The sequence below is a fragment of the Buteo buteo genome, chromosome 23 (genome assembly GCF_964188355.1).
Source record: "Buteo buteo chromosome 23, bButBut1.hap1.1, whole genome shotgun sequence".
NCBI lineage: Eukaryota > Metazoa > Chordata > Aves > Accipitriformes > Accipitridae > Buteo > Buteo buteo.
In genome coordinates, this window is record NC_134193.1 from 17047922 (window position 1) to 17069906 (window position 21985).

The window sequence follows — 21985 nt, forward strand, 5'->3', positions numbered from 1 at the left end:
CGGCCCGGGGGGACAAAAGCGGCGGGCAGCGACGGGGCTCATCGCCCCGCCCCTATGGGAGGGGGGCGGAGCCACTGCCTGTGGGGTGGGCGGGGGTGGGGCGTGGTCTATATGAACCCCGCCCACTCCCCCCGCGGGCAGGGTTTCCAGTCGGAGCGTTTATGCGGCGCGCGGGGAAGGGGCGCGGGGGCCGCCATGTCGCGGTTGCACCAGAGCAGGTCGGTGTTGGGGCCCTTTCCCCTGCGGGGGCGAGGAGGAGGAAGTGGGTGTAGGGCTTTGTGGGGTCGGGGGGTGCCGGTAACCAACGTTGTGACGGTCGCGGCTCCGTTCCCCTCAGGATCGCGGATTTCCAGGAGGTGCTCGGCGAACCCACGGTGGCTCTGACCAAGCTCCGCGACCTCTGCTTCAGCGGTGAGCCGCCCCGGGGAGGTGTGGGGACCGGACCCGGCCCGGGCGAGGAGGGCGCAGGGCACGGCCCTCGGCCCCTGGCGCTGCCCCCCGCGGGGCTCGGGACGCCTGAAGGCGCAGAGGCGGGCTGTCAGGCCCCAGGGCGTCCGAGGGCTGAAGGCCGCCTCAGCTACCGCCGAGTGCTCCTCGCCTAGAGCTGTTGTGGGGCGGCGGGTGTTGGAAACCTGAGGCCGGCGGGTGCGTTTTCAAGCCCAAGCTCCATCAGGCCGCAGCGGTCCCCACCCGGCCTTTGAGCACAGCCGCAAACTTCCAGGCGAACCCTTCTTCCCCCCCCCCGCCGTCGCTCTCTGAGATGGTTGTGGGTTTCGTTGCTTCAGCTGTGCCCTGTCCATCGCCTGCACGGTCCCCAGCTTTCTGCTTCCAAGGCCTGCCGCAGGTACCTTCCCCCTTGGGAAGCACCGGCAAGTTTGGCACCGGGTGTAACCCCTATAGCGTTCCTGTGAAAACTTCTTGCCCCCTGGGGAGGAAAAGTGCTGCCTTGCCTGTTTGTGTGGTGACGTTAACAAACTGCGGTGAGACTGGGGCTAACGTAGTTATTTCTCTGCCTGATGTTCCACAGGAATTCCCTTTGATGGTGGGCTGCGCTGCCTGTGCTGGAAGGTGGGTTTTGCTTGGGCTGCTTTTGTTTCTTGTGAGTGATGCTTTGGGTTGCTTAGGTACACGCTATTTTGGGGCACTTAAAATTGTAAACAGCAAAAATCCAGAGCTTAAAAGCCACTCAAAATCAACAGTAATTTGTGGAGATCAGCACTGGCACAGTTGCAGTAGCATTTACTGACACAGGACAGCCATGGCTTTGGATGATAGAAAGCAGCTGTCTGCTCTTTGCATGAGAGCAGCCCTCAGTATTAAGCTAGGAGTGCATTTTGGTCAGGTTAACTATTGATCAATCCTGCAAATAGGTCTATGTTAAAAACCAGTCCCCAAAATACTTCTGACTGTCACTTGGCAAAGTACTAGGCTTTCTGGAGAAAGCTCCCAGTATTTTAAAAGAGTCAGTTCTAGCCACTGTGTTTGGTTTGCTCATCTTACAGGTATATCAGCCCATTCTGCAAATGCTAATTTGTGTGCATCTGTCTTCTGTGCAGATACTCCTGAACTACCTCCCTTTAGAGAAATCCTTATGGAGCTCTTTGCTGAAGAAACAGAGGTGAGAACATTGGTACTTGCCTCTTTATTTCTAATGATATCTGCGGAGAAGGAGAACAGTTCCTTAAATAATTAAGTACCTTCATAAAATGAATTGTTCTTGTGTGGAATGCACTGTTCTGTAGACTCTCTGGGGGATTGACCTCTTCAGCTAAACTCAACTGAAGAGAAAATCAAATGCCTTATGGCTGAGCAGGGTGGTACAGAGAGATCTATTTGAACTCAGTCTGGGTGCTTATGTTGACTTAATCTTCTGCTTCATTGCAAATTCCCCTTTTCTTCCTTTAAGGGATCTGTATTCCCAGTTCCTAAAGGAAATGATTATCCAGCCTGGGATCGCCAAAGCCAACCTGGGCGTTTCAAGGGAAGACGTGACCTTAGAAGATCACGTAAGTGCTGTTAAGCCTTTGTGTTGCAGAAAATTCCCCAGAGCTATAAACTGTTGTTCTGGAGTCTGGACCCCTGGACTGCTCTTGGCTCTGTTCTCAACCGTTTTTCCCTGCTAGCAGGAGGTACAGCCTGGCACTTCTGTCTTACTAGCCTTCACTGTGAATTATTAGCAAAGCACCAGTAGTTCTGAACAGAGCTCTTTTCTTTCCCTTCTCCCCTCCTTTGGGGCTAGCTGCCCAGGCTATGGGTCTTCTAGGGAAAGGGGGAAAGGGAGAGGCTCAGAAGAGGTACCTCTAGCAAAGAGACACTGTGGTAGGAAGTCAGGTCCCTGAGTGGACTCGGAGCAGGCTAATTGGAACAGAGGATATAAAAGAAGCAGGAGAGTCAAGTTGGACAATGGCATGGAAGGCAGGAGACTCACTTATTTCTAGTTGTGCTGCTGGCTTTTTTTTTTTTTTTTAAATTCACTATTTCCTTCATCCCTTGGCTTTTCCCTTCTCTGAAAGCGCTGTTAAGAGTGTATGTGTTGGGGGAGGGAATGAAGTAACTGATCAGAAGAGACTGTAAAATGATACAACTGCTTCCATGACTGGTCTTGAACGTTAACTCCTCTGCTAGCATAGTTATCTGTGCTGCTGTGATCTCTGGAGGCTTTGGTGCTGTAAAACTAGTGTGTTTGTAAAACTCCACGCACACATTGGCAGGTTACAGTGATCTTTGAATCTCTTGGAACATTGCTTTTTCTGTTTTGTTTTTTTGTTTGTTTTGTTTTTTTCTTTTCTCAGTTAGTTGTTAACTTTGCATGGATCTTGATGTGGAGAGAGGAAGGTGTGTGTGTGGAGAGGTAGTTTGTCATATTGGAAAACTGGTCAGATACAGGATAGGTTGTTTATAGTAGTATGTGTTTCCTTTTTCCTAGGCACAATGGTGGTGCGTAATCAGCATTCTCAGAGTTAAGATAGAGGAGGGTATTTGTAACTAATAACCACAATGCCTAAGTACTCTGTGAGTGGGTAACTCTAAGTACGAAGACCATCTCTGTTGTACAGGTTGGAGCTGCAATCAGGAATCTTATTGACACAGGACAAGATACCCGATTTGGGAACAAAGTCATTAAGAGGCAGGTGAAGAGGCATTGGAGATGTTGGCTCCTGCCTCTCTAAGTGAACCTGCATGCTCACTTGTTTCACAAACTCTGATCCACTTCCTGCATACTGTGTGAAGAAACAACAGTAAACGTAGCTAGTGAGAGAAAAAAATTAAACCTGATGTGCTAGGAGCATGCTGGTACTAGATGACAGAAGGACAGAAGAAATGTTAGATCAGTGTATGTTTACTGAGGATTTTGATACATGTGAAACATGCTTGTTCTGTTTCTGTTGTTTATTTCTTTAGCCCCTCAATCCAAACCCAGACAGTCGATGGAATACTTACTTCAAGGATAACGAAGTGCTTCTCCAGATAGACAAAGATGTCAGGTGTGTGAGGCATAATGAAACCGAGGGGTTTGGTTAACACATTGTACTTTGAAAACAAAGTTTAATATTAAACCGAGCCTCCCATTCAACATGGGGCATGTACTTCCTTCTTCTTATGCCTGATTTCCTTCTGTATCCGTCCTAGGAGGCTATACCCTGACATGGCATTCTTCCAGCGCCCAACAGACTACCCCTGCCTTTTAATTCTGGACCCTCAAAATGAGTTTGAGACGCTGCGCAAGCGGGTGGAGCAGACCACACTCAAGTCGCAGACAGTGGCGCGAAACCGCAGTGGGGTTACAAATGTGAGATCTAGGTGGGGGCTGTCTGGGGGGCAAGGCGTCTTAGCTGATAAGGGGAAGGCTGTTTCTTGGGCTTTTTTCTGTTTCACTTTCTGCTTGTGCAGTGGAATTAAGCAAATATCCCAGCAGATACTTTGCATTCTGGTGGCTAGACACCTTTGTAGAATCAGTTGACATGCCTGACAGTTAGTAGGGAATTATAGGTATATTTAATTTCAAGGATTATTTTTTCCTGACTTCTGGTGGAAGTTGGAGTTGCAGGAAGATGTGAGTATTTTATGCTTGACATGTGCCTTTCCATATGGGAACAAAACACTGAAGGGTTAATTTATTGAAGTTGAATTTAGGTAGTCTTCCACAACTGGATCTCATAAACCTGCAATTAGGAAAAGAGCTGGGTATCTGCTGAAATGTGTGTTCTCTCTTTCCTCCTTCATGAGCGTTACAGTACAAGCACCACTTGCTGTTGTGGAAGGTGGTTTGCTACCATAACAGATCTATCCTTTTCCTCATACCACTAACAAAGAAGTGGAACTGCTGTGGTTTCTTACTGCGTGGGATCAGGTGGTGCAATGATTCAGGGGAACTGTCTGTTGCTGCACAGACTGCTTTGCTCTTCAGGGATAGCCAGCACTAGGACTTCAGTGCCTTTGTGCTTACCAAGTACTTGCCTTGGTTTATGTGAACACGTGCCTGCTTGGTGTAAGCTGTCCAGATCTTTTGGGGGGCTATGTGTATTTAAAAGCCAAGCTTGTCATGTGTACAAAACTATCTGTGCCAGTTGGTTATCCTGAATCAGCCCTAGTCTTGCCTTGCTCTTCAGGTGAGCTCCCCTCTTAAAACAACTCCTAATTCTCTGAGCGAGTACGAAGTTCTGCCTAATGGCTGTGAAGCTCACTGGGAAGTGGTGGAGCGAATCCTGTTCATCTATGCCAAGCTGAACCCTGGGATAGCGTATGTTCAGGGGATGAATGAAATCGTGGGGCCTCTTTACTACACCTTTGCTACAGATCCTAACAGTGAATGGAAAGGTGAGAGACTCTTTTGGCTGCTCAGTAATGGCTGTCATATTGCATGCTCTCTACATAATGAACTGTTTTGGGAATGAGACTCTCTTTAAACAACTGTCTTTTGACTGATCAGGGCCAAAAAGCAAATACAGCAAGAGATGAGGAGTTTTGGGGACCGTAGCAAGTTGATGGAAACTGAGTGGTCTCTGGGTGGTGAGGACATAGGAAGTGAAGATTTTTGAGGGGTTTTTGTTTGTTTTGCATGGATCTAAGTTGCACTCTGTGAAACTTGAAATCCTTTTAGAAGCTCTTGTTTGCTCGTACTATATATAACACGGTAAGAAAAGAATGGAATGGGAGTACTTTGCTTATTGCTTCTACTTCACGGGAGCTCCCAGGGTGTGTGCTGATGGCAGGGAGAGCAGATGATGTTCTTGGGCATAGATAAATTGTTTGTGACCCAATGTCATGAAGACCTAGTGTTGCACACAGGGGCTGTATCTGCAGTGGCTCTGTAGACATTTCTAGTTAAAAAAAAAAAAAAAAAAAAAAGAAGTGTCTAGTCTTGTCCCAGACCAGGGAAGCCAAGACCTTGTGGGATCTGCTACTTGAATCCAGTACAGCAACCAAATTATGGAGCAAAACCAGTTCTAAGTCTGTGTGCCTCTGTCAGTCATGCTTCCTCTATTCCCCCACCATTTTTAATTTATTTTTTTTTCAGAACATGCTGAAGCAGACACATTTTTCTGCTTTACCAATCTAATGGCTGAAATTCGGGACAACTTCATTAAGAGCCTGGATGATTCTCAGTGTGGTATCACCTACAAAATGGAGAAGGTCTATTCCACCCTGAAGGAAAAAGATGTGGAGCTGTATTTGAAACTGGTGAGGAGCTAGGTGTTTCTCTGAGTCTCAGTTGGAATGCAAGGAATGGAGCTTAATAGTGCATTTAAATTTCAACCAATTTTGTTAAACTGTTACTGTGCTTTAATAGAAAGGTTGAGAGAGTGTATGAAGGGCTTTGCCTATGGGGCGTAGAGGCTCTTTTATCTATGAGCTGAAACGACCTCTCCTTGGAGTAAGCCTAGAGCGAGCTGACACAGCAAGGCTTTCCTCCTGCCTGACTGTGAAAGCAAACAGTAGTTGTTGCAAAGCTGCCAGCTGTGAGTCCGAAGTGACTTGGCCACAATCCCTGGTCACCTGGGTTGTGGCTTAGTTAGGAGCTGGAGTCTTTGCTCTCTTCTAGTCATCAGGCAAAACATGAGTTTCACTGTAGAGTTTCTGGAATTTGAGGTTACAGGAATTGTGTGTCTGTCCTTAAGAACAAAACAAAAAACAGCCCCCACTCCGTGCACACACTTCTGTTGCCACTGGTTGCCCTGACAGCGCTAACTTAAACTGCATGGAGATCATTCTAGAAGTAAAGTGAAATCCAGCAGGCTGGACCATCCCACCCACCTAATTCTATCATTCTCCATCATCCAGGGGTCTCTGAGTGCCTTGGGTTGGTACGAGTTTTGTAGAATGTGCAGAAGGCAGCTTTTTTTGAAAACAAAAGTCTGTTTGGTGTAAAAGTCCAAGGAGAATTTGGAAGGGAAAGATGTTCTTGTTACTCCAGCCTTCACCAAATCACACTGAGATTTTTTCTGTGTTTGGAAAAATCAGGATATATTTCTTTTATAATCCAAAAGATGGTTTGTCAGCACAGTGACATGACCCACGGTGTTGGCTGGTGGCTGATTCAGTGGGGAGAAAATAGACTGCTTACAGTTTGGCTGGCAGGAAATGGTCTTGGCCATGTAGCAGCTGGTCCTTAAGAATATCATCAGGATCCTGAACTCGTTTGACCTTGGTTAAACTTATGGTCCCTTGGATTTAACAGCAGAAAACAAGAAAGCTTCAGGCTAGGAGTGCTTACAGTATGTTTTACCAACCATCAGTGCGAACTCTGTTCCATCTTTGTTTCTTTTTGTGAATAGTAAACCTTTTGATAAGTACAGGGCTTCTGGAAAGGAGAGGAAATCCTGACAAAACAGTGCCTCTGCTAGAGGGGGAGGGCTGTGGCTTTGCAGATAAAACGCTATTCAAATAGGAACATTAAAATTACTTGGCAAGTTTAACGGAACTAACACAAATAGTGCTTTTAGGAAAAAAAGTGTCCTTTACTCCATGTTGTGGACAGAGGAGCATTTTCTGGCTTGTAGGCATGGAGCATGGCTGCATTTAAAATCTCTCCCAGTCTAGCTTGAATGTGAGAGTCTTCAAAGGAGGCAGTGGGTTTGCTGATGTTGCAGTATGAGTTGGCAGCTTAGAGCCATATCAGGGTAGAGATGGGGATGGAAACATGGGGTGCATCTCTTGTAGGGAACTGGCCGAAAGCACGTATTCATTCTTTGCCTGGTGCATGTCTGACAGCAAGAACAGAACATCAAACCCCAGTTCTTTGCCTTCCGCTGGCTGACGCTGCTCTTGTCCCAAGAGTTCCTGCTGCCAGACGTCATCCGTATCTGGGACTCCCTCTTTGCTGATGATAAGCGGTTTGATTTTCTTCTGCTCGTCTGTTGTGCCATGTTGACGTAAGTACAGAGGTAGCCTTCCTGCTCTTTTCTTTCCGTCCTTTATCTAAATCCGTGGATCCACGAGTCTTCTGTAGGCATGTGTCAAGGCATCTGGTGAATAGGTTAGTCACTTGTTACAGAGGTAGCAAAAGCATTTTCAAAAGCCTCTATAAGGGCACAGTGAAGTCTGTTTTTAAAGTTCCTCTGTAAAGAGTCAAAAGTAGCTGGAATAATTTCCATCTTTCAGACTAATCCGGGATCAGTTGCTGGAAGGAGACTTCACTCTGAACATGAGGCTGCTGCAGGTAAGGATTAAATATAGTTGGCATAGGGAGTAATTTGAGGAGTCTTGAAATAGTACTGTGAGAGAGGATGATAGTAGGGGTATGCCTGGCTGAAGAGAAGTACCAGATTTCTGATGGTTGCATGCAGAAAAATCTTAAGGTAGATCTTGCAGCATGCTCATTACTGGAAGTATGAATCTCTGCATGCTGTGGTCCCCACCACCCACTGGGAAACTGAACTCATCACAAATGACTGCTTTAACTTCCTTGGTGGTGGTGTCTCTGCTCCCTGTGCTGCTAACCGGGTTTTCACTTCCACGTGTAGAAAGTGGCTGTACACTTTCTGTTTTGTCATCCTAGCTCTGTATGGATCTCTTCTCTTTCCTCCCCCTTTTTAGTGCTACAGTAGCAGTGGGCCCTATTTCAGAGAGTAATATTCTTTCTTTGATCTTCTGTTGGTGGGGCACAGTGCTGCTGTCTGGAGCCCAGCATTGTGATTAAAGTCAAGTCACCTTTTGCTTGTGTACCCATTGTGGCCTACAGAGAAGTTGTCATAGACTAGAGACTTTTAATCACTCTTGGAAAAAAAAATAAAAATCAATATTTTCCAGCAAAGATGTGAAACCCTGTGTAACAGTATTAAATTTAGTGGCTGGAGGCTTTTGTTTAGTTCTGAGATTTGTGAGAGCCCGTGGCTGAGAACACCTGCACTGCACAGTAGGAAATCTCTGATTCTGCCAGTTCCTGCTTTGGGCTGTGCAAGATACTGGCTTTGATAAGGCTTTCTGGCATGAAGGTAGCCCTTGTAGCAGGCCAGCTTACTGTACCCTTGGAGGACAAATTAAAAAAAAACAAAACAAACCAACTTTCTTGAAGGGTATTGAGGCTCGATCAGTTACAAAACAGGAAACTGTGAGCTGTTAAGGGAGTAACTGAATACGGCCGTATGTTATAATAGGCCAAGAATACTGTTGTCAAGGTTTGCCCTGCTTAAGTGAAACAGTGTGTACAAGAAAACCTAGGTAGTCACCTGTGTCACTTTGTTTCTTTGACACAGGATTATCCTATCTCTGATGTTCATCTGATTTTGAAGAAGGCAAAGGAACTTCAAGATTCCAAATAGTCCATGAGCCTAACAAAAGATGTCAGAGAAACTGTATGGCAGTGGATCCCAGGAGATGCCCCCATGCAGTGTGGTGCGTTAAAGCTCCTAGTGGTCTCTGCAGGACTTCAGGTTTCGTGTTTGGGCTACTGGCCACCTTGAAGACTTCCTTCTACTCTATTTATTAGGTCAAGGACTGATTACTTCCCCATCTACTTGGGTCCTGCACTCCAGATTTTTTCAAGTCTCAAATGCCTCTGTGCTGCCAAAAGCAGTTCTTTGTATCTTTTTTTAATGACTTAAGTTTGGGGAGAAAGAAACAATCTGTCTGCATATCCCTGAAGGAATGGACTCCTGTATGATGGAAGTAACACTTGGAGTAACTTCTAATGGGGAAGGGACAAGCTGCAGTCCAGTGGATTTTGGTGGGTGAGTATAGAAGGATCTTCCTCCTGTGAATAGAATGTATTGCGATGAAGTCATGCATCCTGCCATTCAAGTAGCTTCTGGATTCTCCTCCCTTGTGTCTGCACTTGGCCATCCCTGGGGTGTGCAAAGAAGACTGCATCAGTTTCTGGGGATTGTCATCTGACATCTGGCAGTTTGGACCCCTTTGCCTGGGAAAGAGACCTTGAGAAGTTGAGATGGGAGGAGACGATTACAGCTGGTGGCTTTGTGCACTGCAACTGCCTGAATCCAGAATCGCCTTATCAACAAGGTGTCCTTGAAAGCAAGACTGTGGTGGTTTTAATCAATGAGTGAAGTGCAGTTTGAAGTCAAGCCTTATTATGCACAGCCTTAGAGCAGGAGCTTGTTGCTGCAGGGAGGCCTCACGCTGCTTTCCTTGCTCTGAACCGGAGCATATCCAGCTACAGTCAGGATTGTGAAATACAAGAAATGGGCATCTAGTCACCTGCAATGAAGACAGCCGTATTTAGGGGCTTATACAGGCATGGCACTGGGGTTTTCTGCCTCAGTGGCTTGCATAATATTACCCTGCAGAAGCTCTGGTCATAGTAACCTTGATATTGTCTCATCGTACTTCTTGCCAGGAAGAGACATGGTACAGGTCTGAGCTCCAAGTAAGAGTCCTTTTCTGGTGTCATCCAGTGGGCATACAAGCATTTGTCATTAGCTGACTGCTGGGGCTGGTCCACTTTTCTGTGTACCGGTCCTGTTGGAGTCACATTCCTGAGTTGGACACTTGTCCCTCCTGAGAGGGAAACTGCTGCACTTCAAATACAGCGGAGCAGGCTCAGGTTGAACATCAGCTAAGACAAACTACGGAGAGAACTGCTAACCTGCCGGCAGCGTCAAGCTGATCAGAAACCTTAATCCTCAGAGGGAGGAACTGCCAGCAGCCAGGTGCTTGGGTGGTACAGAAGCTCTTGAGTGAACACTAATCCAGCATGCTTTTCCCTTTCTTTCTGTGCTGTGCTGGCTCACCTCTGCATAGCTCTTTGACACTGCAGTTTTCAGTATTTATGGGTATTGATTTGTTAGAGGTCAGTCGTCTTTGTAAGATCTGCTTAAGCTGCTGATGGCCTAGAATCGCCCTAGCAGGAGGGATGTGGTCAGCCTTCAGCTTATTTCCTTCACTAAAGGCCGGTTCTTTACACGCTACTGTAATTCTCACAAAGGTGTGTGGGGAGACCGGAGGACAGGCTGATGCATGTACCTATGTTCTTATTGGCAATCCCAAGCAATCTCTGCCTCTTCAGAAGATGCTCGAGTAACACTGGTGCAGCCAGGTGTTGCTGCTGTGGTGGAGCAAGAGCAACTGAAGACTTAAAACAATCTGTAATTAATACCTGTGGCTAATGGTATCCCTCTCTGCTGCAATCCTTTCTAGAGGGTAGAGTTTTCCTCAAAGAAATATGGAACTGATAGACCAGGACAGCTGTGTGATGAAGCATCCTGTCTGCTCTAACTACTGGATGGATGTTCTTCCTGCCTTGTATCACTGAGCTATTCCAGGTAGCGTCATGGCCTGAGCTCTTGGGCACCCTGCACTAGAGAGGCCAGTAGTCAGACCTCGTGTGGCCAAATGGCTAGCTGGTAGGCACAAATGTAGAACCGGAGGGTCAAACGCTTAGGCAGAATTGGACCTCCTCCAAACATTTCTGCCTCAGAACTGCTCTAAATACTGTTGTAGCTCTCTCACATTCCATGTACAACCTCCCTGAATACCTGGGCTGTTCATTTTGGGTCCGCCTGGCAAATGCAGGGTTCCCTTATGCTGTATTTTCTCACTGCTTAACAGGAGCATCCATGAGGGTTCCTGCTCTGAATGGCTAGAAGCCTCCTTAAAATAGCCTGAGGAGGCAGCAGACAAATCGGGATTTAAGCATTACTTGTAGGTGAACTTCGGCTTGTTTTCAGAGTAGCGTTTGGGTACTGAGGTTGACCTGCAGTGGAGTTGCCCAGCTCTGAGTGAGGTGCTGGTCTGTAGTGTTACAAACGCTCGACGAAGACAGCGGGGAGGTGGCTACTCAAGTAGTAGTGCAGGTGGCTGTCTGGGTATGGGTGTCATGCTGCCTTTTCCCTTCCGAAGTGCTGAAGGTTTTATATTATGCCATCTTGCTTCTCTTTAGGGGGTGACAGGAAATGCTTTTAAAAGGAGTCTGCAGTGGTTTAATGGGATGCAATGAGAGCTTTGCTGCTGGGAAGGTTCTCTGGGATAAATTCTCTAGCTTATCCAGACTATGGCTGCTAAACTGATTGAGTCCTTCTTTGGGGAGAACTTGTAACAACTTTGATACACCCAGGCAAGCTGCTTCCTACATGAAAAGCTGTTTTATATTCCTCCTTAGCACCTCCTGTGTGGTAGGACTTATGCTGTTGAAAAGGGCTGTGGAAAGGAGTTGTTGCACTTTTCAATGACTTAGGCCATCCATTTCTTTATTCTAAGATTTTTCTTCTTTCTTTAAGAGCAAACCAGATTTTCTGAAGGGAGAAAAGAAAGTCTTGTTACCAACTTTTGAATCTCCTCATGAGTTTCCTTGGCTTCATTCCTGAAAGGCTTTTGGTGATTATTTTTGTTGTTGTTGAGGTCAGATGTTATTTAACTAGTGGTTCCTTGCTTGTGTGGCCAAGTAACAAGTGCTCCACCCTTGAGACCTTTCCACCTCTGATTTCTTTCAATCCTAATCTGCTGCAGGAGCAGTGAGGTTGGCTGAAGTGGCAGGTCTTTGAGTTGGGAGGTGTTAGTCTGGGGTGCCTTGGGCACCCCTTGTTTCATAGGGGCCTAAACAGAGGATGTTTAAATAGCTCTTACAACACATTCCTCACAGGCAGGACTACTGCCAGGCAGGGGAAGGGGGACCTATCTTCAACTGGGAAGGAAAAACAGGACACTGTGCTGGATATGGGGAGAGATGAGCCTTCCCTGGGAGGAAGAGGTCTGCTCTACCTGCACCTTGCTGTAACTCAGGATTGAGGAAACTTTGTGGCTTTTCCAGTGAGGTAGAAGCAACAGGATACTAGAGATCAAGTCGATGGTGGTCACTCAGAATACTGATTTGGAGTTTGAATTCTGTGACTTAGAATTATTAACGCTTTGGCAGTGAGCAGAATGAAGGCCAGAAGTTGCTTTGGGGGAGTCTGGGAAAGCAGAGGCTGTTTTCCCTTAATGACTGTCAGTGACTTCGTTTTAGCTGTTTGGAGCACTCTTCTAAAATGCCCTTTCACCAAAAGAGAGGAACAAGTAACACTTTTTTTTTTTTTCCTTACCTTGTCTGGAAGGAATTGCCAGAACAGGGTATAGAGAACACTTTATCACTCTAACACTCTTTCTTTTATGCTTCTTTTTAAACACTATTTTTATAATGCTTCCTTTAACTAAAGGGGTGGCTTTGCGCAAACATCTCTCGGTGACGTGACCGGCCGTGTTGAGCTTGGAGGTAATGCTGCTACAGGTGACGACTACACTATTTCTAAACGTTCTCTGCGATGGCGGCTGGGGGGGAACCAAGCGACCGAGGAGCAGCCGTGAGCTGTGGCTCTGTGCTGTCAGCTACCCCCTCTCCCTCCCCACCTCCCCTTCGGCACCACGGTTTGGCTTTGCCTTCGCCCACCTCGCCGCTGCCTCGCTCCGCGGGGCCGGCCGTGGGGAGAGGGGAGCGGTGGCTTTTCTCGAAGAAATAAAAAAAAAAAACAAAACCTGCAAAGGTAACGCTGCGACTGCGGATGCTGCGGGGCTGGGAGAGCGGTACCCGCGGGTGGGCGGCCGGGGCGGAGCGTCCCCGGGAGGTCGCCGTCCTGTCCCGTCGCCTGCCCCGCTCTTTATTTTTGTACTTTCTCCTCCGAGCCCCTCCGTCGGGGCCCCTCGTTTAACGCTGTTCTCGCCTTTGTCCTAATAAAATGGTTTCTTTGCACACCGGTGCCGCAGACGCTTCTCTCGCCGCCGCCGCCGGGTCCCGGGGGGATGGCGCCCTCTCGCCCTTAAAGCGGCGATGCTCCCTCCGCTGCGGGCCCCGCCTTCCGCCCAAGCCACGGCCCGTTTAAGCGTCGGCCGCTCCCGCGGCCCGAAGCGCACGGACCATGCTGCGGGGCCGGTGGCTGCTGCCCGGCGCTTCCCTGGCCCTGGGCGCGGGGCTGGGGGCGGCCCTGACCGCCCGCCGCCGGGCCGAGGGCCGTGAGGCGGAGGGGCTGCTGGGCCGCCTGCCCGTCGTACCCGCCGTAGCGGCGGCGGGTCCGCCGGCCTTGCCGGGCTCGGGGCGGACCGAGCTGACCAAGTACGGGCTGCCCGGGCTGGCGCAGCTGCGGAGCCGCGAGTCCTACGTGCTGTGTTACGATCCGCGGAGCCGCAGCGCGCTTTGGGTCATCGAGCAGCTCAACCGGGAGACGCTCAGCGGCACCTCGGACCGCGCCGCCTGCGATTTCCAAGAGGACGATTCGGTGCACGAATATCACCGAGCTACCAACGCCGACTACCGCGGCAGCGGCTTCGACCGCGGGCACCTGGCCGCCGCCGCTAACCACAAGTGGAGCCAGAAAGCCATGCGGGACACCTTCTACCTCAGCAACATCGCCCCGCAGGTAGGGATCGCCGCGGGGGGCCCGCAGGGAGAGTCGTGTGTCCCCCCCCCGGGCTGGGGGAGGGCGAGCCGGAGCTGCCCGTGTTCAAGGGCAAGCGCCGGTCCCCGCTGGAAACCGCCCCGGGGAGTCTCCGGCTCTTCGGTGGCCTTGTCCCTGTGGCGGTTCAGGCGGAGAGGGTCCGAAGCGGCCACAGTCACTCGGGGCTGCCGTGTTTTCTGCCAAATTTAACAACGGCCATCCTGCAAACGAACGTGGCCCGCCGTGTTTCTCTCAAGCCACGGGAGACGCCGTTCCGGGCAGCTCCTTGCGGGAGCAAAGTTAAACAGGCGGACGGACGGTCGCAAAAATCGTGGGTTGAGGTGAGCGGGTTCTGTTCCTGGGTCTGCAAACCTGGACCTCGCTGTGCGCAGCGGAGGCGATAGCGGAGATCTCTTCTGGAAAGTGCTTGGGGCACTGTGAGATGTGTTACAGAAAAGGCGGGTGTTATTACGCTGAACAGCGAGGAAATTCCCCAGGGACTGACTTTGCTGCCTGTGTCGCCCTGGTTGTGTTTCTAGGATCCTCATTTAAACCAGAATGCCTGGAATAACCTCGAGAAGTACAGCAGAAGCTTGGCAAAGAACAACAAGAACGTCTACGTCTGCACAGGACCCCTTTACCTGCCCAGGTAAACACGAGGGCCAAGCCAAGACCATGCTCGAAAGATGCATCGTGCTGGGAAAGGAAGGCAGGCTGAGGGGGTGCAGCCTTCCAGCTGCTCCCAAACGGGAGTGATCTGCTAAGGGCCTGCTCAGTAAGTGAGACCAGCTGTGCGCAGAGGTTCTGTGGAAAGGTTACTTAGGATTAGTTTGTGTATTTCCCATTCAGTTGATTATTTCGCGAGTAAGGGTGGGTTTCTTGAGCTACAACGTAAACCAGTCGCTTTTGTTTGCAGTCCTTAACAATCTAGCAGTAATAGGTTACTAGATTATTAGATTAACAGATTACACTACAGACCTCTTCCCTGCAGAATAAAGATTCTAGGTTTTATTTCATGAACTATTTCTCCACTTAAGAGCATGACTTTATTTGCAAAGATCTTTGTATAGCGCTAAAGAGCAGCTGTCTAATGTTGAGATCTCTTCGGCAGCAGGAAACGCTGTTAAAGAGATTCAGCAGGGAAGGGATTTGGGGGGAGCAGACCCAATACAGAGCTCGGACTCACTACGTCATGTAGCTTCTGTTTCAGCAATTTTTTTACACCCCTGCCACAGAAGTAGGGCTGCTCCCTGCCATGCTGTGGGGTGGGGGTTCACTTAGGAGGGGTGGTGGAGGGCTGAGGGGGTGGATGTGGCACCAGACTAGGAGGTAACATGGGACATTGCTGTTGGTGCAGGATGGAGGCCGATGGGAAGATGTACGTCAAGTACCAGGTTATTGGGAAGAACAATGTGGCCGTTCCCACCCATTTCTTCAAGGTGCTCATCTTGGAGAAGGAAAGCGGGGAGATTGAGTTGCGCTCTTATGTGATGCCCAACAGCCCTGTGGATGAGAAAATCCCCCTGGAACGCTTCCTGGTTCCCATTGAGAGCATTGAGCGAGCCTCAGGGCTCCTCTTTGTCCCAAACATCTTGAAGAGAACAGGTAACTTGAAAGCCATTACAGCTGGAAACAAGCGTTGAACCCCGACTAAACAAATCTAGGTATCCCCTGGTAAGGGACTCACAGCAGTCATCTGCAGAACACTAGTTCCTTGTGCAATTTTAAATGTGAGAAATAAGAATCAAACCAATGCTTCTCTTTACCCTTCCCCTTGTCTCATGCAACAGTGAAACACGCACACGCAGCAGGTCTCAAGGGCAGGTGCTGCAGAAGGCTCCTGGGCGTCTGACACCATCGTAGGTCTTTAGAATTTGCCCCTAATCTGCAGTATGGAGCATACCCCTGTAATTGCTCCCTTTGAGTTGTGTTCACCTTAAGACACAAAGGGAAGTTACTTCATTTCTGCTATTTAGCAGGGAAGGATGGGAGCAAGATGGGTGCAGGGGGAGGAGAGGAAAGGTTCCTGCCTTTCTGTGGCCAAAGGATTGTACAATTGTTTTCTTTCAGAAGATGGTTTTAGCAGTAAAGCTTTGAACACCCACAATATTGGTTGTTTCTTATCTGCTCTTACCAAAGCTCTGAATATCTCAGCAGGAGTTGGGAGGACAGAGCCAACTTTTCCAGCTGCTTTCCTGTTGAGCTCACTATAGGCAGAGGTTAAGGCATCATAGATGGAGCCAAACTGTAACAAGCTATGCTGATGTGCTTTAGCACTGAGGCAAAACTGAAGCTCCAGCCCTTCCTGCTGTTGGGAAGGATGAAGCCTTAGAGTTGAAGGGGGAGGGCTGGGGGAAGTCAGACTGAGAAAGGAACAGCTTCTTGGCATAAGGATTAAGTTTTGACTTCCTGTAAGTCTGAAGGCCACATGGCTCCAGAGGTACTGAGCATGCAGGATCTCTGGACACTGAGTGCCCATCCTCTACACCAAGACACTCACACATGGACTTCAAGGCAGCTGAGGTTCCATACTGCTTTATTCCCCACCCCAGACGTCTGAATTGCTGAGACCCGGTCTGCTGCCAGGCTTGTCCCAGCTGCTGAGAGGCAGCAACCAGCCCTTGGCTGGACCATGCAGGCAGGAGGGCACAGACTCGCTGGGTGCACCCAGACACTTGGTCAAGCAGCACTACCAGCTTTAGTCACACTGTGTCTTGGCCCCATCAGGCTCCTGGAGTGGTTTGCCCAGCACCCCGTGTTTGAACAGCTGCTTCCCCGAGGCAGTCCTCAGCTGATGGCAAGGTCAGTGGTTTTCCTTCCCACAACTGTCGCTGGGTGTCTTCACAGCCTCATTGATGTGGGGTCTCAGTGCAGACAGAGAGATCAGCAGTGCTTCCTGGAACAGACCCAGTCGGCAGTCAGAACCGCTGCTCTCTGAGGAGCACCAGGCAAGCCAGCCACTCTTTGCTGAGGCATCATCGCGGGGAACGATGCATGGGCTGTATGTGTCACTGCCAGAGGCAGAAACACAGCACTACTCTGTGCACACAGGCATCGTCCCCCACCACACCACTGGCTACCAACCCTACCTCTGTCCGGATGGTTCTGCTGCCTTGGCTGGGACAAGTGTTTAGGTAGAAGTCAAATAAGACACTTGGGTCAGTGACGTCCAGGTTGGGGTCCACGTCAAGCCCAGCTTCCAAGCCCTCGAGACCTCCAAAGACAACAAGGGCATGCCTAGGGGAGAGCACAGAGACAGGGTGAGGGGAGACTGGCTCTTATCCCTGTACCAAGGCAGATGCTACAAGCTTTACATAGGGGAGCTGCTCATGTGCCTTCAACCTTCAAGTGGATTAAGAACTGGCTTCACATGAACAGTTCTCTTAACCTGATCTGCAAGAAGCAGACTCATTCCTTTTGTTCAGGTATCCAGGTCTATGTTCAAGCTTCTCTGTGCCACTGAAGCAGGGAGCTGTGTCCCTTGCTGACAGTGCCCAATGCAGCTGCCTCCCTGACAAAGCTCCACAGCACTTGGCCAGTGCGACAGTCCCTACTACCAACTCCAGAGAAACAGGAAAGGAATTGGCATTGTCCTGGGGTACTTCCCCCAGCTTCTGTCATGCAGAGGAATGCACATTGGTGCAAAAGGGACCAGCAGAGCACAGGAGGGAGCCTGCAGGCAAGTCTTGCACTTGTATCTAGGAGTGTTCCTGCCTGGGAGAACACCAAGGCCACAGAGCAGCTACGCTGCCTGCAGCAGGCCTCCCTGGGGGCTCTGAGTGGGCCAAGCAGACAGGACACAAACCTGAAGGAGGGGAGAGCGACCTGGTCCACAGAGCTGCCCCGCTCTGAGGTGCCAATAGAGAGATCGTAGCCTTCCTTGAACGGGCACTCTGAAAAGACAGCACCTGGGAAACAAACACAATGTGTGGTTATTTATGTGGTGCCCTTGCCCATGCTGCGTGCCTTCTAGACAGGTGCAAACTCTCTACAGGTAGCAGCAGAAGGAATAGCTTTACAGTGCCACCAGTGCATCAGGAGACAGAAGAATGATTCCTCTTGACTACATAATTCCCTTGCTGCAGGAGTCTCTGGCACCCTTCTCAACTGCAGCACCTTTTCCTCAAAGCTCAAGCAGGTGCCAGAAGCCATTCCTTGACTAATGGCTTACAATTTTCCTAGGAGGTCTAGTCAATCAGAAGACTGGAAAAGTATTTTGCAGGGCTCTTGAGCTCAATGTCACTGCTGTCTCTGATGTGAATGAGTGGAGGTAGTTATCACAGAAATGGAGATGCACTGGCTGGAGATGGACAGCACCAACTCTTATCTCCTGCTACAACATGGAGATTTGGAGCAATGGTGAGTAGAAGTATAGGACAGAGTACTGGGTGACTGGGGTGATTCATGCCCCTAGCTTTAGCCCTTAAATTTCACTGCCACATGGCTGCTACCCACACATGTAAGCTGCCTTTGAGACAAAACTGATTTCTATGAAAGAGATGTTAATGTATGCTGCAGATGTGTAGCCAATAGGCCTGAAATTGGCGTGGAAGCCCAGGCAGAGACATGGCAGAGAGCAGAGAACCCCTGCAAATACTTACTCAGGCAGGAGGCAAGGCGGACACTGTAACCCCAGTACAAGCCTGAGACTGTCCGAGGGTGGTGTGAGGACACCACGGTGCCTTTCCGCACTTTAGCTTCTGAAAGGGAAGCAAAGACATTAACAGCCCCTGTGATCCCCTAGTGAGAGCTGGATTTGAGCAGCCACATACAACAGTTTCTCTGGGGCAGGGCACTGATTTAGTGTACAACCAAGAACCACCCTTTTGAGCACATTCTGGAAAGCGTGCAGTTTGGGCTGTTTATTGTTGGTCAAAGAGCTGATAGTTCTTTCCAGTTAGCTAGGGAGGTATGGTAAGGGTGTTACTAAAATTGTGTGTGGAGTGAGGGGAACATACAGAGCTGTTGGGTACCTTCAAACATTAGTAATCTGAAGGCTGCCATATGGAAGGACCAGCTGCTGCAGGACTGAAGTTTACAGATGCTAATGGAGCATTAGATTACCTGGCTTCTGGGGTTCCTCCAGGCGCACAGTGACTCGCAGACCGGGGTTCAGCTGTCTGTCAATCTGCACCTCCTGCAGTGACAGTCACCATCAGTGTCAGACATTCTGGAAGTACTGGGGAAGGTGGGGAAGGAAGGGAACCCTCTGAAGAAGTGGGGGTCTGTTCTGGCCTGGAGCTGGAATGAGGAGCTCTGCAATCAGGGCCTGTGTGGTACATGCAGTGCAGACTAGGCTCAGGGTGACTGGGTCAGCAGTCTGACTTATTTTGCTGCTCAAACGTTCAGCTTCAGCAGTGAAGCAATGATGTGCTGGAATGGGCAGGCCTGCCAGGACTCGGGAAGCTACAAACTTTGACGAGCCAGAAGGGACAAGATAGCAACAGAATTAAACCCCACAGCAGCCCACTATGGCCTTCAGAAACCCAGCAGTACCCACCCTGTCCACTTCAAATCTGCCAGAGAGACAGGGGAAATTGTTTTGGGATCTGTGAGTAACAGACATACCTTCCTCATCCCACAGTTAACAAAAGAGCCTCTGCCTGGCTTAGTTGGCCGGTCCAATACTACACCTTCTCGGTACTCTGAATCCTCATCCACCCGCATGTGGTGGGGGCTGTCCAGGGGGTTGAGAAGCCCTAGAACAGCACAGGCAAAAGCAACCGCTAAGGAGAGGACACAAACTGTGGGAACACAGGTGTAAGTACAACTGCTCCACTGCCCCCTCCCTTTCTGACCCACCATACTAAAGCATAGCCCCTTGTCTGCACTCTGAAGTGGGGAAAAGTTATTCAATTCTGTCCATCCCATGCAAAACAAGAGCCAGAGCTCAGGAAGGGGAAGCCAATAGTTTTGGACAGAGACAACTGAATCATTACCTGCAAACTGCAGATCCTCATGTTTTGGAAAAAAAGATTTCCGCAAGTACCTGTTATTAGAGAAGGTTCAAATGTGAAAACAGTTGTTTCTAAGGAATCCAAGCCTCAATTCTAGCCCTGTTCTGACTCAAAGGAGCTGAGTACAGAGAAAAGCATGCTTAGCTCCCTCAATTCCCTGATCTACCTCTAATGCATCATGCAGGTTGTATCCTGCATTCACTGCTCTTCTTTTAGTTAAACTTCTGAACCAGACATGTGAAACAACTAGATCCTGTGTTCCTGCATAATTATGCAATATAAACAGAATCTGGCTCCTGCTCCCATAGCCTCTAGCGCGAGATACCCATAGAAGTCAGTTCTGATGCAAATGTGATGCGCAGTCCGACCATGATGGACTTACTGAGGGCACTCCAGGTACTGCAGGATCCGAGCCAGCTGCACGCAAGCCTTGCCTCTCCTCCCAATCCCTTCAAAGTCCCCCTCCACGCTCCTGAAAGAGAGCAGCTTGTGAACTCGGCATGAGACTGCACAGCCCCAAACCGCCTGGTCTCCAGAAGACTAAGCCTTGTGCCTTAATCTGAGAACAGTAGCACACCCCCCCCACTCCCAAGAAGTAAATGGACCGCCTTGTAGAAGGGCTACTCCAGAAGTAGAGACTGTTAACAAGTCATATTTAGAACTCTCTGTAAGCCAAATACCTTTTAAGTTTTTTGGGTTTTTTTTTTTAATCTTTGTGTATTTGTGTATTGACACAACCTGGCAGTTGGATGCTACTGACCTGGATGCTACAGGATTGCATGGCTTGGCCAGTTAACTCAGATGCAGGTCCAGGTAAAAAGCTGAAGGAACAGGAATTTTTCTTGCATAATGATATAGGCACACCCCATCCCTCCATAGCAAGATTTAAGAGCACAGGAGAACTTATCTCCTGCTGCTTTGTCATCCCCATGCTGGGACAAATGATCCTAGTTGCCAGGGCAGTTAAGTCAACATCTGTGTCCAGTGGCATAGGGGTCCCTGTAATCCTGGCATCTGAGAGAGGTTCAAACATTTGCTTGAGGTGCACACAGTTCTTTGCTAGTCTTAGCTTAATAAAAGATTGAAGAAACAGAACGCAGAGAGGAAACGTTTTCTGCAGAACAAAATGGTTCCTCCTTACTTTACATCTTCTCCATCCTCGTCAAACACTATGATCTCATCCACACAGAAGACGGCACAGGCCCGAGCAATCTGTCCAGCAAGGTATGTCCGCAGCTCCAGCGACTGGGCGTTGTTCAAGATAGAGCCTGGCAGGGCTACGCTCAGCGTGTAGTGACGCCCTGGGGAACAGAGTGCCATCAGAAGTGAGCCACAGCGTGACAGCTGCATGTACAGCATTTTATTTACTACTTCAACTGCAGTTGTGATGGGTGAAAAAAGCAACCTCTGTTTCTTAGATTCTAATCACAAGTTTTCTCTTAAGAAAGGTCTCTCATGCAGCGCTCACTGCCTCGTGTTCACACCTGTTTACGTGTGTGGATTGATCTATACCAGATCCACGAAGCTGAGCATCACCTTTCCTATCGACACGTCAAACAAACTGACTTTTACAACCAAGTTCTCCCAGATCTTTCACCCAGGCCTCCCCATCAGGTCACAGTGGCGTCACCTTTGTCTTCCTTCTGCTCTTCCTTCTGCTTCTCGGCTTGTTTTTCTGCCAGCTCCCGCATCCGCTGTTTTTCCAGTTTCTTCAGTAGCTTCATTTCCTTCCATTTTTTCTTCTCCGCTTTCCCTGGAACAGAGAACAAGCCCTCGCTTTAAACAACGAGCCGGCGGGCGGCGGGCGGGCCGCAGGCCAGGACACCGCGGTGAGGGCCGCGCCGGGGTACGGGAGCGCTGAGGGAGGGCTCCATCCCGGCCCGAGGGCCCCGCCGGGGACCCCCGCGGCTGCGCCCCGCTTTGTCCGCCCGCCCCCAGCCCCCGTGGGGGCCCGCCCTTACTCTCCTGCTTCCAGCGCCGCCAGTCCACCTTCCTCTCCTCAGCCTGTGGGAGACAGCGACCGTTACCGACGGGATCCCCTCAGGGGCCGCCCGCGGCAACTCGCCCCCCCCCCGCACCCCACCTGCGCCCCTTTGGGCCGCTTGGCCGCGCTGCTGTCCGCCATCTTCTGCCCACGCGCCCCACGGCCACGCCCCTTCGCGGTGGTGATTGGCCGCGGGCCGGCGTCACGTGGGCCAATGGCCAGGCAGGGGGCGGGGTAGTGTTTAA

The 21985-nt window shown here is 49.7% G+C and overlaps 3 protein-coding genes across 6 annotated transcripts; 2 read left to right on the plus strand and 1 right to left on the minus strand.

Annotated features, from left to right (window-relative positions):
- Window positions 1-133: 133 nt before the first annotated feature.
- TBC1D13 (TBC1 domain family member 13) lies at window positions 134-13117 on the plus strand. 4 transcript variants are annotated; one of them, XM_075056142.1, is made up of 12 exons: window positions 134-218; window positions 338-411; window positions 1028-1068; window positions 1557-1618; window positions 1907-2006; window positions 3403-3485; window positions 3631-3790; window positions 4611-4818; window positions 5519-5682; window positions 7213-7373; window positions 7603-7660; window positions 8697-13117. In XM_075056142.1, exons 1-12 carry the CDS (start codon window positions 196-198, stop codon window positions 8760-8762), a joined length of 1200 nt encoding a protein of 399 aa, XP_074912243.1. In that variant the 5' UTR covers window positions 134-195; the 3' UTR covers window positions 8763-13117. The 4 variants fall into 4 exon arrangements, with proteins under 4 accessions (XP_074912243.1, XP_074912245.1, XP_074912246.1 ...); XM_075056144.1 differs by lacking the exon at window positions 7603-7660; XM_075056145.1 differs by lacking the exon at window positions 7213-7373.
- A 119-nt stretch (window positions 13118-13236) lies between these two features.
- Window positions 13237-15906, plus strand: ENDOG (endonuclease G). The gene is made up of 3 exons (XM_075056147.1): window positions 13237-13781; window positions 14339-14448; window positions 15157-15906. The coding sequence occupies exons 1-3, from the start codon at window positions 13284-13286 to the stop codon at window positions 15440-15442; spliced, it is 894 nt and encodes a 297-aa protein (XP_074912248.1). The 5' UTR covers window positions 13237-13283; the 3' UTR covers window positions 15443-15906.
- A 412-nt stretch (window positions 15907-16318) lies between these two features.
- On the minus strand, window positions 16319-21911 carry SPOUT1 (SPOUT domain containing methyltransferase 1). The gene is made up of 12 exons (XM_075054760.1): window positions 21840-21911; window positions 21718-21760; window positions 21387-21509; window positions 20898-21057; window positions 20139-20228; window positions 19739-19788; window positions 19368-19498; window positions 18864-18936; window positions 18401-18499; window positions 17605-17707; window positions 16889-17036; window positions 16319-16695 (listed from the first exon to the last, which is right to left on the minus strand). The coding sequence occupies exons 1-12, from the start codon at window positions 21879-21881 to the stop codon at window positions 16603-16605; spliced, it is 1155 nt and encodes a 384-aa protein (XP_074910861.1). The 5' UTR covers window positions 21882-21911; the 3' UTR covers window positions 16319-16602.
- Between the last annotated feature and the right edge of the window lie 74 nt (window positions 21912-21985).